Raw genomic sequence first — 14,033 nt, 5'->3', positions numbered from 1 at the left:
TCTCAACCAGATGCATGAGGTAGTCACCTGGAATTTATTTCCTTCTTAATGCGTTTGAGACAATCAGTTGTGTTGTGACAAGGTAGGTGGGGTATACAGAAGATAGCCCTATTTGGTAAAATACCATATTATGGCAAGAACAGCTCAAATAATAAAAGCGAAACGACAGCCCATCATTACTTTAAGACATGAAGGTCAGTCAATCCGGAAAATGTGAAGAACTTTGAACGTTTCTTCAAGTGCAGTTGCAAAAACCATGAAGCGCTATGATGAAACTGTCTCTCATGAGGACTTCCACAGGAAAGGAAGACCCAGAGTTACTGCTGCAGAGGATAAGTTCAATCGAGTTACCAGCCTCAGAAATTGCAGCCCAAATAAGTGCTTCACAGATTTCAAGTAACAGACAGCTCAACATCAACTGTTCAGAGGAGACTGTGTGAATCAGGCCTTCATGGTCGAATTGCTGCAAAGAAACCGCTACTAAAGGACACCAATAATAAGAAGAGACTTGCTTGGGCCAAGAAACACGAGTAATGGACATTAGACCGGTGGAAATCTGTCCTTTGGTCTGGAGTACAAATTGGAGATTTTTGGTTACAACCTGTGTCTTTGTGAGACGCAGTGTAGGTGAACGGATGATCTCTGCATGTGTAGTTCCCACCATGAAGCATGGAGGAGGAGGTGTGATGGTGTGGGGATGCTTTGCTGGTGACACTGTCTGTGATGTATTTAGTATTCAAGGCACACTTAACCAGCATGGCTACCACAGCATTCTGCAGCGATACGCCATCCCATCTGGTTTGGGCTTAGTGGGACTATCATTGGTTTTTCAACAGGACAATGACCCATCACACCTCCAGGCTGTGTAAGGGCTATTTGACCAAGAAGGAGAGTGATGGAGTGCTGCATTAGATGACCTGGCCTCCACAATCCCCCGACCTCAACCCAATTGAGATGGTTTGGGATGAGTTGGATCGCAGAGTGAAGGAAAAGCAGCCAACAAGTGCTCAGTATAAATTATATTTTGATTTGTTTAACACCTTTTTGGTTACTACATGATTCCATATGTGTTATTTCAAAAACCCTTGAATGAGTAGGTGTGTCCAAACTTTTGACTGGTACTGTATTAGTAAAGACAAGATCAAATTGAGAATAGTCTTATGGGTGAAAATATGGTCACTTGATGAGAGAACAGCTGTGCAGCCTGAGGCAAGGAAAAGAGCTCAAGCTTTTTTGCGACTTTCTAAAATCATCAATAGCCTATAGTCACATCATGCAGCCCATATATATTTTTTGATTTCGAAGACATTCTAAGGTTTGTATCATTTACAACCAAAGTTGCCAAATAACTCTAAATCTAGCATATAGGACCTGTTTCAATGATCACTTTTATGCTCAACATAGTCACTTCATGAGCCACTTCATAAGCGCACTCGCTCCGGAATGGGAAAAATATCCTTTCTATTTTATTCAATTATATTCTTCTTACTATAAAATCATATAATATAAAATAATGAACAAGCCTGCAGCCTATGGCATGGAGCATAGCCAGATAATATAAAGTAGGTCAACTCATATTTTGTTCTTCTAAAATACATTTTCATCATAATGTTTATTTAGACCTAAAATAAATAATGGATTTATTGTGATGGTGTATATTACATTTATTTATTAGACTTTTTTAAATGTAGATTTTCCAAAGGCTTGCATCAGTGGCTTGTAGGCCTATGTGTGGAGGCCTGGAGATGCTAAATATGTTTATGTTAATTATCGGTCAATTACTGTGAGACGATAACCGCCTGACGCCTGACAAAATGTCATGACCACAACAGCCCTAAGCCGGGCACAATCAAAGCAGCAGATGGAGAGGTTGGAGTCCATGAGAAGATGTTGAATTTGATCACTTTTTGGAATGACACTGCGAATGTTCAAATGCCCCACTAGTAGTCCCTTGGGCTTAGCTCGTGGGTCCCAGATGACTTGAGCGTGATTGACAGTTAGAAAAAAGTCAAATGTTCTGTATTTTCTGACTGCTGGGTTTGGGCAGTTTTGTTTAGTTTTGATTGGGGACAGTTCGGTAGTGTAATTAACGATCCCTCGCACATACACTGGATGCGGGGATCTGATTAAAACAGCTAGTGTGCCAGAAGCAGAGTCGGGGATTGCGTATAGCGACTTGAATATGTTTGGATAGTCAAAGTTCATCTTGGAGCCGGGTGTTTCGAGAGAAATCATGGGACCATAGCACTCACCCACCTCGGCAGCGTCTGCGATGATTTGAGGACGCGGCCATCCACTGCTTTCCACTCCGGTGAGTGTCTCTGGCTTGTGGTGTTAGTCCCAGGGTTGAGGGGCACATCCCCGGAAAGCAGGAGGGTAGTCAACATGTACACTGCATTCGGAAGTATTCAGACCCCTTGACTTTTTCCACATTTTGTTTACGTTACAGCGTTATTCTAAAATTGATTAAATATTTTTTTTTCAGCATCAATCTACACACAATACCCCATAATGACAAAGCAAAAACTGGTTTTTAGAAATTTTAGAAAAAATATTTACATAAGTATTCAGACCCTTTACTCAGTACTTTGTTGAAGCACCTTTGGCAGCGATTATAGCCTCGAGTCTTGTTGGGTATGACGCTTCAAGCTTGGCACACCTGTATTTGGGGAGTTTCTCCCATTCTTCTCTGCAGATCCTCTCAAGCTTTGTCAGGTTGGATGGGGAGTGTCGCTGCGCAGCTATTTTTAGGTCTCTCCAGAGATGTTCGATCGGGTTCAAGTCCGGGCTCTGGCTGGGCCACTCAAGGACATTCAGAGACTTGTCCCGAGGCCACTCCTGCGTTGTCTTCGCTGTGTGCTTAGGGTCATTGTCCAATTGGAAGGTGAACCTTCACCCTAGTCTGAGGTCCTGAGTACTCTGGAGCAGGTTTTCATCAAGGATCTCTCTGTACTTTGCTCCGTTCATCTTTCCCTCGATCCTGACTAGTCTCCCAGTCCCTGCCGCTGAAAAACATCCCCACAGCATGATGCTGCCACCACCATGCTTCACCGTAGGAATGGTGCCAGGTTTCTTCCAGACGTGACGCTTGGCATTCAGGCCAAAAGTTCAATCTTGGTTTCATCAGACCAGAGAATCTTGTTTCTCATGGTCTGAGAGTCTTTAGGTGCCTTTTGGCAAACTCCAAGCGGGCTATCATGTGCCTTTTACTGAAGAGTGGCTTCCGTCTGGCCACTCTACCATAAAGGCCTGATTGGTGGAGTGCTGCAGAGATGGTTGTCCTTCTGGAAGGTTCTCCCATCTCCACAGAGGAACTCTGGAGCTCTGTCAGAGTGACCATCAGGTTCTTGGTCACCTCCCTGACCAAGGCCCTTCTCCCCCGATTGCTCAGTTTGGCCGGGTGGCCAGCTCTTGGAAGAGTCTTGGTGGTTCCAATCTTCTTCCATTTAAGAATGATGGAGGCCACTGTGTTCTTGGGGACCTTCAATGGTGCAAAACATTTTTGCTAACCTTCCCCAGATCTGTGCCTCGACAAAAACTTATGTAAATAAGGTATTTCTGTTTTATATTTGTAATACATTTGCAAAGACTTCCAAAAACCTGTTTTCGCTTTGTCATTATGGGGTACTGTGTGTAGATTGATGAGGATTTTTATTTCTTTAATCCATTTTAGAATAAGGCTGTAATGTAACAAAATGTGGAAAAAGTCAATGGATCTTAATACTTTCCAAATGCACTGTATATACAAAAGTATGTGGACACCCCTTCAAATTAGTGGATTCGGCCACACCCATTGCAGACAGGTGTATAAAATTGAGCACACAGCCATGCAATCTCCATAGACAAACATTGGCAGTAGAATGGCCTTACTGAAGAGCTCATTGACTTTCAACGTGGCACCGTCATAGGATGCCACCTTTCCAACAAGTCAGTTCGTCAAATTTCTGCCCTGCTAGAGCTGCCCTGGTCAACTGTAAGTGCTGTTACTGTGAAGTGGAAACATCTAGGATTAACAACGGCTCAGCAGCGAAGTGGTAGGCCAAACAAGCTCACAGAACGGGACCGCTTCAAAATCGTCTGTCCTCGGTTGCAACACTCACCACCGGGTTCCAAACTGCCTCTGGAAGCAACGTCAGCACAATAACTGTTCGTCGGAAGCTTCATGAAATGGGTTTCCATTGCCGAGCAGCCGCACACAAGCCTAAGATCACCATGCACAATGCCAAGCGTCGGCTGGAGTGGTATAAAGCTCGCCGGCATTGTACTCTGGAGCAGTGGAAACGCGTTCTCTTGAGTGATGCACAGTATATCTGGCAGTTCGACAATAGGTGTTGGAGGACTTGTGTTTGTTACATTTACATTACATTTACGTCATTTAGCAGACGCTCTTATCCAGAGCGACTTACAAATTGGTGCATTCACCTTATAGCTAGTGGGATAACCACTTTACAATTATTTATGTTTCAAATTTTTTTATTTTATTTTTTTATTTTTTTTGGGGGGGGGGGGGGGGGGGGTAAGGGGGGGGGGTAGAATGATTACTTTATCCTATCCCAGGTGTTCCTTAAAGAGGTGGGGTTTCAAATGTCTCCGGAAGGTGGTGAGTGACTCCGCTGTCCTGGCGTCGTGAGGGAGCTTGTTCCACCATTGGGGTGCCAGAGCAGCGAACAGTTTTGACTGGGCTGAGTGGGAACTGTGCTTCAGCAGAGGTAGGGGAGCCAGCAGGCCAGAGGTGGATGAACGCAATGCCCTCGTTTGGGTGTAGGGACTGATCAGAGCCTGAAGGTACGGAGGTGCCGTTCCCCTCACAGCTCCGTAGGCAAGCACCATGGTCTTGTAGTAGATGCAAGCCTCAACTGGAAGCCAGTGGAGTGTGCGGAGGAGCGGGCTGACATGAGAGAACTTGGGAAGATTGAACACCAGACGGGCTGCGGCATTCTGGATGAGTTGTAGGGGTTTAATGGCACAGGCAGGGAGCCCAGCCAGCGGAGAACGACAGGGTGTTGTCCAGGGTCACGCCAAGGCTCTTCGCACTCTGGGAGGAGGACACAACGGAGTTGTCAACCGTGATGGCGAGATCATGGAACGGGCAGTCCTTCCCCGGGAGGAAGAGCAGCTCCGTCTTGCCAAGGTTCAGCTTGAGGTGGTGATCCGTCATCCATACTGATATGTCTGCCAGACATGCAGAGATGCGATTCGCCACCTGGTTATCAGCAGGGGGAAAGGAGAAGATTAGATGTGTGTCGTCTGCGTAGCAATGATAGGAGAGGCCATGTGAGGATATGACAGAGCCAAGTGACTTGGTGTATAGCGAGAATAGGAGAGGGCCTAGAACTGAGCCCTGGGGGACACCAGTGGTGAGAGCACGTGGTGCGGAGACAGCTTCTCGCCACGCCACTTGGTAGGAGCGACCGGTCAGGTAGGACGCAATCCAAGAGTGAGCCGCGCCGGAGATGCCCAGCTCGGAGAGGGTGGAGAGGAGGATCTGATGGTTCACAGTATCAAAGGCAGCAGACAGGTCTAGAAGGACAAGAGCAGAGGAGAGAGAGTTAGCTTTAGCAGTGCGGAGAGCCTCCGTGACACAGAGAAGAGCAGTCTCAGTTGAATGACCAGTCTTGAAACCTGACTGGTTTGGATCAAGAAGGTCATTCTGAGAGAGATAGCAAGAGAGTTGGCTAAAGACGGCACGCTCAATAGTTTTGGAGAGAAAAGAAAGAAGGGATACTGGTCTGTAGTTGTTGACATCAGAGGGATCGAGTGTTGGTTTTTTGAGAAGGGGTGCAACTCTCGCTCTCTTGAAGACGGAAGGGACATATCCAGCGGTCAAGGATGAGTTGATCAGCGAGGTGAGGTAAGGGAGAAGGTCACCGGAGATGGTCTGGAGAAGAGAGGAGGTGATAGGGTCAAGCGGGCAGGTTATTGGGCGGCCGGCCGTCACAAGTCACAAGATTTTATCTGGAGAGAGAGGGGAGAAAGAAGTCAAAGCATAGGGTAGGGCAGTGTGAGCAGGACCAGCAGTGTCATTTGACTTAACAAACGAGGATTGGATGTCGTCAACCTTCTTTTCAAAATGGTTGACGGTCATCCACAGAGAGGGAGTAGGGGGGGGAGGGGGAGGAGGATTCAGTAGGGAGGAGAAGGTGGCAAAGAGCTTCCTAGGGTTAGAGGCAGATGCTTGGAATTTAGAGTGGTAGAAAGTGGCCTTAGCAGCAGAAACAGATGAAGAAAATGTAGAGAGGAGGGAGTGAAAAGATGCCAGGTCCGCAGGGAGTCTAGTTTTCCTCCATGTCCGCTCGGCTGCCCGGAGCCCTGTTCTGTGAGCTCGCAATGAGTCATCAAGCCACGGAGCTGGAGGGGAGGACCGAGCCGGCCGGGAGGATAGGGGACATAGAGAGTCAAATGATGCAGAAAGAGAGGAGATGAGGGTTGAGGAGGCAGAATCAGGAGATTGGAGGGAGAAGGATTGAGCAGAGGGAAGAGATGATAGGATGGAAGAGGAGAGAGTAGCGGGAGAGAGAGAGCGAAGGTTGCGACGGCGTATTACCATCTGAGTAGGGGCAGAGTGAGTAGTGTTGGAGGAGAGCGAGAGAGAAAAGGATACAAAGTAGTGGTCGGAGACATGGAGGGGAGTTGCAGTGAGATTAGTAGAAGAACAGCATCTAGTAAAGATGAGGTCAAGCGTATTGCCTGCCTTGTGAGTAGGGGGGGATGGTGAGAGGGTGAGGTCAAAAGAGGAGAGGAGTGGAAAGAAGGAGGCAGAGAGAAATGAGTCAAAGGTAGACGTAGGGAGGTTGAAGTCCCCCAGAACTGTGAGGGGTGAGCCATCCTCAGGAAAGGAACTTATCAAGGCGTCAAGCTCATTGATGAACTCTCCAAGGGAACCTGGAGGGCGATAGATGACAAGGATATTAAGCTTAAATGGACTAGTGACTGTGACAGCATGGAATTCAAATGAGGAGATAGACAGATGGGTCAGGGGAAAAATAGAGAATGTCCATTTGGGAGAGATGAGGATTCCTGTGCCACCACCCCGCTGACCAGATGCTCTCGGGGTATGCGAGAACACATGGTCAGATGAGGAGAGAGCAGTAGGAGTAGCAGTGTTATTTCCAAGCGATTCAGTCGAGTAGGGAACGAGGTAGACTTGGTCATTATTCAGGACATCAAAGTATGCTGTGTACTGTCCACTCCCGTGGAACGTTGAACCAAGGTGTTTGTCTAGGGAGTAGGCATTCCCCGACGCCAGCCGTAGATTGATTGTGTCATCCCAACAAGGAAGCACTGATATTATCAGTAGAGCAGCTACATAGCTGACAATCGTGGCAATGTACTGGAGATAAAATGCATAATTGCGCTTTAAATCTTTGCAAGAGTTACTTAGCTGGGGTCAGCGTACACCATCTTCGCAATCAACAGTAGCCTAGGCCAAGCAGGGTAGCCCTGGACAATTTGGCCGGCCACAATTTTATTTATCAGCTTTTCATTTCTTTTATCGTTTTGATATAGTTGCGTGTGCCCCACGCAACTGCCCTGCACAAACATGCGACTTTTCAGCACCACAGACAGTGACACACACAAATGCCAGCGAGTAGGCCTACTTGTAGGCCATCGCTACACACAAAATGCCTAGTAGTCAGCACTACTGATTGAGATAAATACTTACACAATAGACATGTAATGTAATAATAGTAGATGGCGCTCGTGTAAATGAACACTTGCACTTACTTGTAAACAATCTGTCTATCCTTCTGGGTAAAGACATCAGTGACTGAACTGTAAAACCCCTCCCTGTTAGCCCTCCGTTTTAAAAGTCTCTCGATGCGATGGAGATGATGGCAAGGGATGAAAGTCGTCCTTGATCGGTCCGGTTTCGACTGTATGTCTTTATCCGTTTTAGCGTCGAAAATGACAATGCTTTTGTGGCTAGTATAGTGAGGACCAGCTGCATTAACTTTGTTAACATTGTTATTGTCCAGTATGTTGTAGAGATTCGCCCCCTGTTTCCTCTGTTTACTACGAGTTTCGCTTTCTGCCAGGTCCAGTTCATTGCATTTCTGCTTGAAGTCTTGTCGCTGCAGAAACTCATATCCGTCACTTTGTTCTGCAGAACACGGAAGAGCACGTCAGTTTAATTGAAAATTCCATCATAGGCCATGAGCAAAGAGCAAACACAGTGGCGTTCTCTAAATGGGTTGCTAACTGTTCACTTTTTTCAGTGAAGGTGTGTAATAGTTCCACATAGTTTCCCCTAGGCCTGTTTGATGAGCTGGCACTCTCAACGTTGCCACGAAATGCCAACTCCTGTTTACATACAGTAGGTTGTCACGATCGTCGAACAGAGATGAGGACCAAGGCGCAGCGTTGAAGGCGAACATATTTATTTATAGAATGATCACACGATCAAAACAACGATGACGTGACAGTCAATGGTAATACACAAACCAAATACGAACAAGAAACCACAATGAAGGAGTGCCAAACGGCTACCTAAGTATGACTCCCAATCAGAGACAACGAGCTACAGCCGTCTCTGATTGGGAGCCACCCTGGCCAACATAGATCTACAAAACCAGAAAGTGAAACCTAGAACACACATAGACGATACACACCCTGGCTCAACATATTAGAGTCCCCAGAGCCAGGGCGTGACAGTACCCCCCCCTAAAGGCGCGGACTCCGACCGCGCCCACCAAACACCACAGGGGAGGGACCGGGTGGGCACTCCGCTTAGGCGGCGGATCCAGCTCCGGGCCTGATCCCCGCTCCCTCTCCAACCCCCCAAAGTACCCCTGGTCCGGTCTGGCACCGCTGGCCGGAGCTGGACTGCACACTGGTGGAGCGGATTGCTCTAGCTCCGGCGTGAAGCATCTGACCGGTGCCGGACCAGCCACCGGTGGAACAGGCACGGGCCGTGCCGGACTGACGACGCTTGGTGTGGGGAGCAGGAGCGGGCCGAGCCGGGCTGTCGAAGCGCACCACTGACTTGGTGCGGGGAGCAGGAACGGGCCGAGCCGGGCTGACAAAGCGCAGCGCTGACTTGGTGCGGGGAGCAGGAACGGGCCGAGCCGGGCTGACGAAGCGCACCACTGACTTGGTGCGGGGAGCAGGAACGGGCCGAGCCGGGCTGACGAAGCGCACCACTGACTTGGTGCGGGGAGCAGGAACGGGCCGAGCCGGGCTGACGAAGCGCACCACTGACTTGGTGCGGGGAGCAGGAACGGGCCGAGCCGGGCTGACAAAGCGCACCACTGACTTGGTGCGGGGAGCAGGAACGGGCCGAGCCGGGCTGACGAAGCGCACCACTGACTTGGTGCGGGGAGCAGGAACGGGCCGAGCCGGGCTGACGAAGCGCACCACTGACTTGGTGCGGGGAGCAGGAACAGGCCGGACCGTACTGGGGACACACACCACTGGTCCTACGCAGGGATCTGGAATGGGCCGGACCGGACTGGTAACACACCCCAGTACCTCTCGCCGTGCCTCTATACCTTCCACCCCCTCTTCGACCAGTGGCCCCCGTAACCTGGCGGCCTCCTCTGCCAATCCGCTGGGCCGCTCTGCCGCGGTCTCCTGCTGGCCCGTCGTCCACGGCGTTAGCCCCCCCCCCTAAAAAAATTCTGGGCGTCTCTCCTACCCGTGGACCAGGTCTCCATGTCCCTCGCCAGCCTTTCGCCCTTCTGCCACAATGTCAAGCCCTTCTCTTCCTCACTCGGCTTGACCCAGTCGAGGAGGCGAAGGAGATCTGCTAGAGATCTCCCTGGCGATGGCTCCTGGACACGCTGCTTGGTCAAATCTTGGTGGTTTCTTCTGTCACGATCGTCGAACAGAGATGAGGACCAAGGCGCAGCGTTGAAGGCGAACATATTTATTTATAGAATGATCACACGATCAAAACAACAAAACGATGACGTGACAGTCAATGGTAATACACAAACCAAATACGAACAAGAAACCACAATGAAGGAGTGCCAAACGGCTACCTAAGTATGACTCCCAATCAGAGACAACGAGCTACAGCCGTCTCTGATTGGGAGCCACCCTGGCCAACATAGATCTACAAAACCAGAAAGTGAAACCTAGAACACACATAGACTATACACACCCTGGCTCAACATATTAGAGTCCCCAGAGCCAGGGCGTGACATAGGTAGAATATTTAGCATTAATTAGCTAGGTCTTTCAAAATCTCACAGTTCTCTTTCACCTTTACATTGTGCATGCTGATGTTCAATCTCCGTTGTTCATTGAATGCCAGATCTATCCGTGAGCTGCCAAATGTCTTAAGAGCTATCTGGCTTTGGATGTGAGACACAGATTTCTCATGCCTGTTGAGTGCTATAGGCAGTAACCGTCTCTTGTCCATAGGTTGTCGCTGGTGGAGAACAGCAGGCAGGGGAAGCAGTAGAGTCGGCTGCTAGCAGCGCAGCTTCAGAACCAGTCTTTCCGTTTGTAACAATCAGATTGAAATGATGGTGTTATTTTCTGTCCCTTCCTTTGATGTAGGTTCCTAAGCTCAGGTGTTGGTCTTCTATTCCTTATCACCCCCTGTTAAGCTAGAAAATCTACTTTAACAACTTTTTCCGATGCAATATGTTAGCCATTCTGATCAGCTTACTTTAACTAGCAGTAAAATGAACGTAACCGCCAAAAGGTGGCAGATGACGTGTGACGTCCACAGGCAGGAGCGAGCCCTGTCTAGCCTCCTGTCTATCCCAACACATTTTTTTATTTGAGTGCAATAATGAATGGGACATATTGACACATGAAAGGCAGTGAAGCTCTCTGCCTGCCTTTCGGCATCCGTTACCAGGCAGTATACGGTAGAAACATGCATGTGCAAGTCATGTCAATACCTTGCATTGAGTTTGGAGATTGAGGGGAGGGAGAAAGGTACACAGCGAGGCTGCCTTGCCCCTCATTGTGTATTGTACCAGATCAATGCAAATTTGGGAAGTACAGTTGAAGTCGGAAGTTTACATACACTTAGGTTAGAGTCATTAAAACTCGTTTTTCAACCACTCCACACATTTCTTGTTAACAAACTATAGTTTTGGCAAGTCGGTTAGGACATCTACTTTGTGCATGACACAAGTAATTTTTCCAACAATTGTTTTCAGACAGATTATTTCACTTATAATTCACTGTATCACAATTCCAGTGGGTAAGAAGCTTACATACACTAAGTTGACTGTGCCTTTAAACAGCTTGGAAAATTCCAAAAAATTATGTATTGGCTTTAGAAGCTTCTGATAGGCTAATTGACATAATTTGAGTCAATTGGAGGTGTACCTGTGGATGTATTTCAAGGCCTACCTTCAAACTCAGTGCCTCTTTGCTTGACATCATGGGAAAATCAAAAGAAATCAGCCAAGACCTCAGAAAAAAAATGGTAGACCTCCACAAGTCTGGTTCAACCTTGGGAGCAATTTCCAAATGGCTGAAGGTACCACATTCATCTGTACAAACAATAGTACGCAAGTATAAATACCATGGGACCACGCAGCCATCATACCGCTCAGGAAAGAGACGCGTTCTGTCTCCTAGAGATTGTTGTGTCGAGAAAACGTTGCTAATTATGCTGTGAGAACAAGGAAATCCGCTGACGCTGTACTTCGATCATAAAGGTTTATTTATATCAAAGGGTTACAGCTTCAATTTACAGATACCTGCCGGCATCTGGAGAACAGCCAACCCAAATTCTAAATATGCTATTCTCACCGTCCTTTGTCCCAAACCATAGTATATATCCTATGTAATCTGATATGGGTGTTTCCCCTACAGACCAATCCCAGTCTCCACACAACAGACTTCCTCTGCTTTAGGGTACTCCTATAGAACTGCTCTCCAGATGTCTCCCTGGGCCAAATCAACATTCTCTAAGCTACCATTTGCAAACATTAACAAAGTCATAAATTCCTCAGATACTACAAGATGAACGCACTTTGGTGCGAAAAGTGCAAATCAATCCCAGAACAACAGCAAAGGACCTTGTGAAGATGCTGGAGGAAACAGGTACAAAAGTATCTATATCCACAGTAAAACGAGTCCTATATCGACATAACCTGAAAGGCCGCTCAGCAAGGAAGAAGCCACTGCTCCAAAACCGCCAAACAAAAGCCAGACTACGGTTTGCAACTGCACATGGGGACAAAGATCGTACTTTTTGGAGAAATGTCCTCTGGTCTGATGAAACAAAAATATAACTGTTTGGCCATAATGACCATCGTTATGTTTGGAGGAAAAAGGGGGGGCTTGCAAGCCGAAGAACACCATCCCAACCGTGAAGTACGGGGGTGGCAGTATCATGCTGTGGGGGTGCTTTGCTGCAGGAGGGACTGGTGCACTTCACAAAATAGATGGCATCATGAGGAAGGAAAATTATATGGATATATTGAAGCAACATCTCAAGACATCAGTCAGGAAGTTAAAGCTTGGTCGCAAATGGGTCTTCCCCAAGCATACTTCCAAAGTTGTGGCAAAATGGCTTAAGGACAACAAAGTCAAGGTATTGGAGTGGCCATCACAAAGCTCTGACCTCAATCCTATAGAACATTTGTGGGCAGAACTGAAAAGGCATGTGCGACCAAGGAGGCCTACAAACCGGACTCAGTTACACCAGCTCTGTCAGGAGGAATGGGCCAAAATTCACCCAACTTATTGTGTGAAGCCTGCTACCAAATACTAATTGAGTGTGTGTAAACTTCTGATCCACTGGGAATGTGATGAAATAAATCAAAGCTGAAATAAATCATTCTCTCTACTATTATTCTGACATTTCACATTTTTAAAATAAAGTGGTGACCCTAACTGACCTAAGACAGGGAATCTTTACTAGGATTAAATGTCAGGAATTGTTAAAAACTGAGTTTAAATGTATTTGGCTAAGGTGTATGTAAACTTCCGACTTCAACTGTAAGTACTAGTTCAGAAAACGATTTTATCATGCAGAAAAAACATGATGATAAAATGATTATTGATAAAAATGTATATACCACACGTCACTGTTGTGGCTGGGTTGAAATAATGTTTTTTTTTTGCACTTTCCATCAAACTCTTGTTTCACTCTGCAGTAGACCTCCCTATGTGAGGTCCCCAGCCCTCCACACCTCTTCTGGACCCAGTCCCCTGCCCCCTCTCCCCACCACACCCACCCCTCCTCCTCCTCTCCAACCTCCACATCCCAACTACAGCACCCCTCATTCTCAGCACCACGGGTAGGTCAACCAAGCACCATCTCCAAGCCACTAACCCAAACCTGTTACTGTTCAGCCTGAAAATATGCTAATGTGATGCTCAGTATGGGTGATATTGCACCTACCTGACACCTAAACTAATCTGGCCAAAGATAGCATCACTGGTTAAAATTGCTTAAGAGGGATTTCACTGGCTGCTAACTGCTAACCTGTGTTTAGCTTTCTGTTGCCAACTATAGCATCTTGTTAAATTTGCATGGCTCTCTGAACTCCCTTTCAACCCCCAAGCAATATGTTGTTTTGAGCAATTCTGGAGGTTTTAACTCTCTTGACATTCATTATGTTTAGTTGGGTTCGATCCCCGGGACCACCCATACACAAAAATGTATGCACGCATGACTGTAAGTCGCTTTGGATAAAAGCGTCTGCTAAATGGCATATTATTATTATTTTTAGTTTGTTCAGAGGCCAGCCATAACTTTTTGATGACCACCACAGTGCTCCATTCATCTCGTGGTGTGATATCATAACTCTAAATAGAACTATAGACAACGACCTGCCAGTTTCAGTTGAATCTCGACATCATTCATAAGTAGTATCACAAATAAACAAGAAAGAGTTTCCTTATGTGGCTTTCTTTTGAGAGTGAAGCCGAGAGAGTCATCATCATCCCCCAAGCGTGTTAATAATGACAAATGAATCCCTCTCCATGTTGAATTTGTTAACATGCATTTCTCTGTGGAGAGAGCGCCCACCATGGTTGACGGTGATGCATCATGGGGCCTGTTGGCATTTGGAGAATCCTGTCTGTGTCTGCGTTGGTTGACACTGTGATTAATG

General features: G+C 47.1%; 1 protein-coding gene across 1 annotated transcript in view; it reads left to right on the top strand.

Annotated features, from left to right (window-relative positions):
- LOC311102610 (AT-rich interactive domain-containing protein 1B-like) overlaps positions 1-14,033 on the top strand; it is a gene marked incomplete at both ends in the record, with an annotated part of 135,870 nt that overhangs the window by 95,896 nt on the left and 25,941 nt on the right. Inside the window, one exon of the mRNA XM_084143978.1 lies at positions 13,071-13,214. Within this exon, the coding sequence (XP_084000104.1) occupies positions 13,071-13,214 (144 nt within the window). The remainder of the gene's footprint in view (positions 1-13,070; positions 13,215-14,033) is intronic.

Source organism: Coregonus lavaretus, assembly GCF_964263955.1.
Source record: "Coregonus lavaretus genome assembly, chromosome: 27".
Taxonomy (NCBI): Eukaryota; Metazoa; Chordata; class Actinopteri; order Salmoniformes; family Salmonidae; genus Coregonus; species Coregonus lavaretus.
Note: the sequence above shows the minus strand (reverse complement) of the source record. Positions and strands in the feature narration are given on the sequence as shown.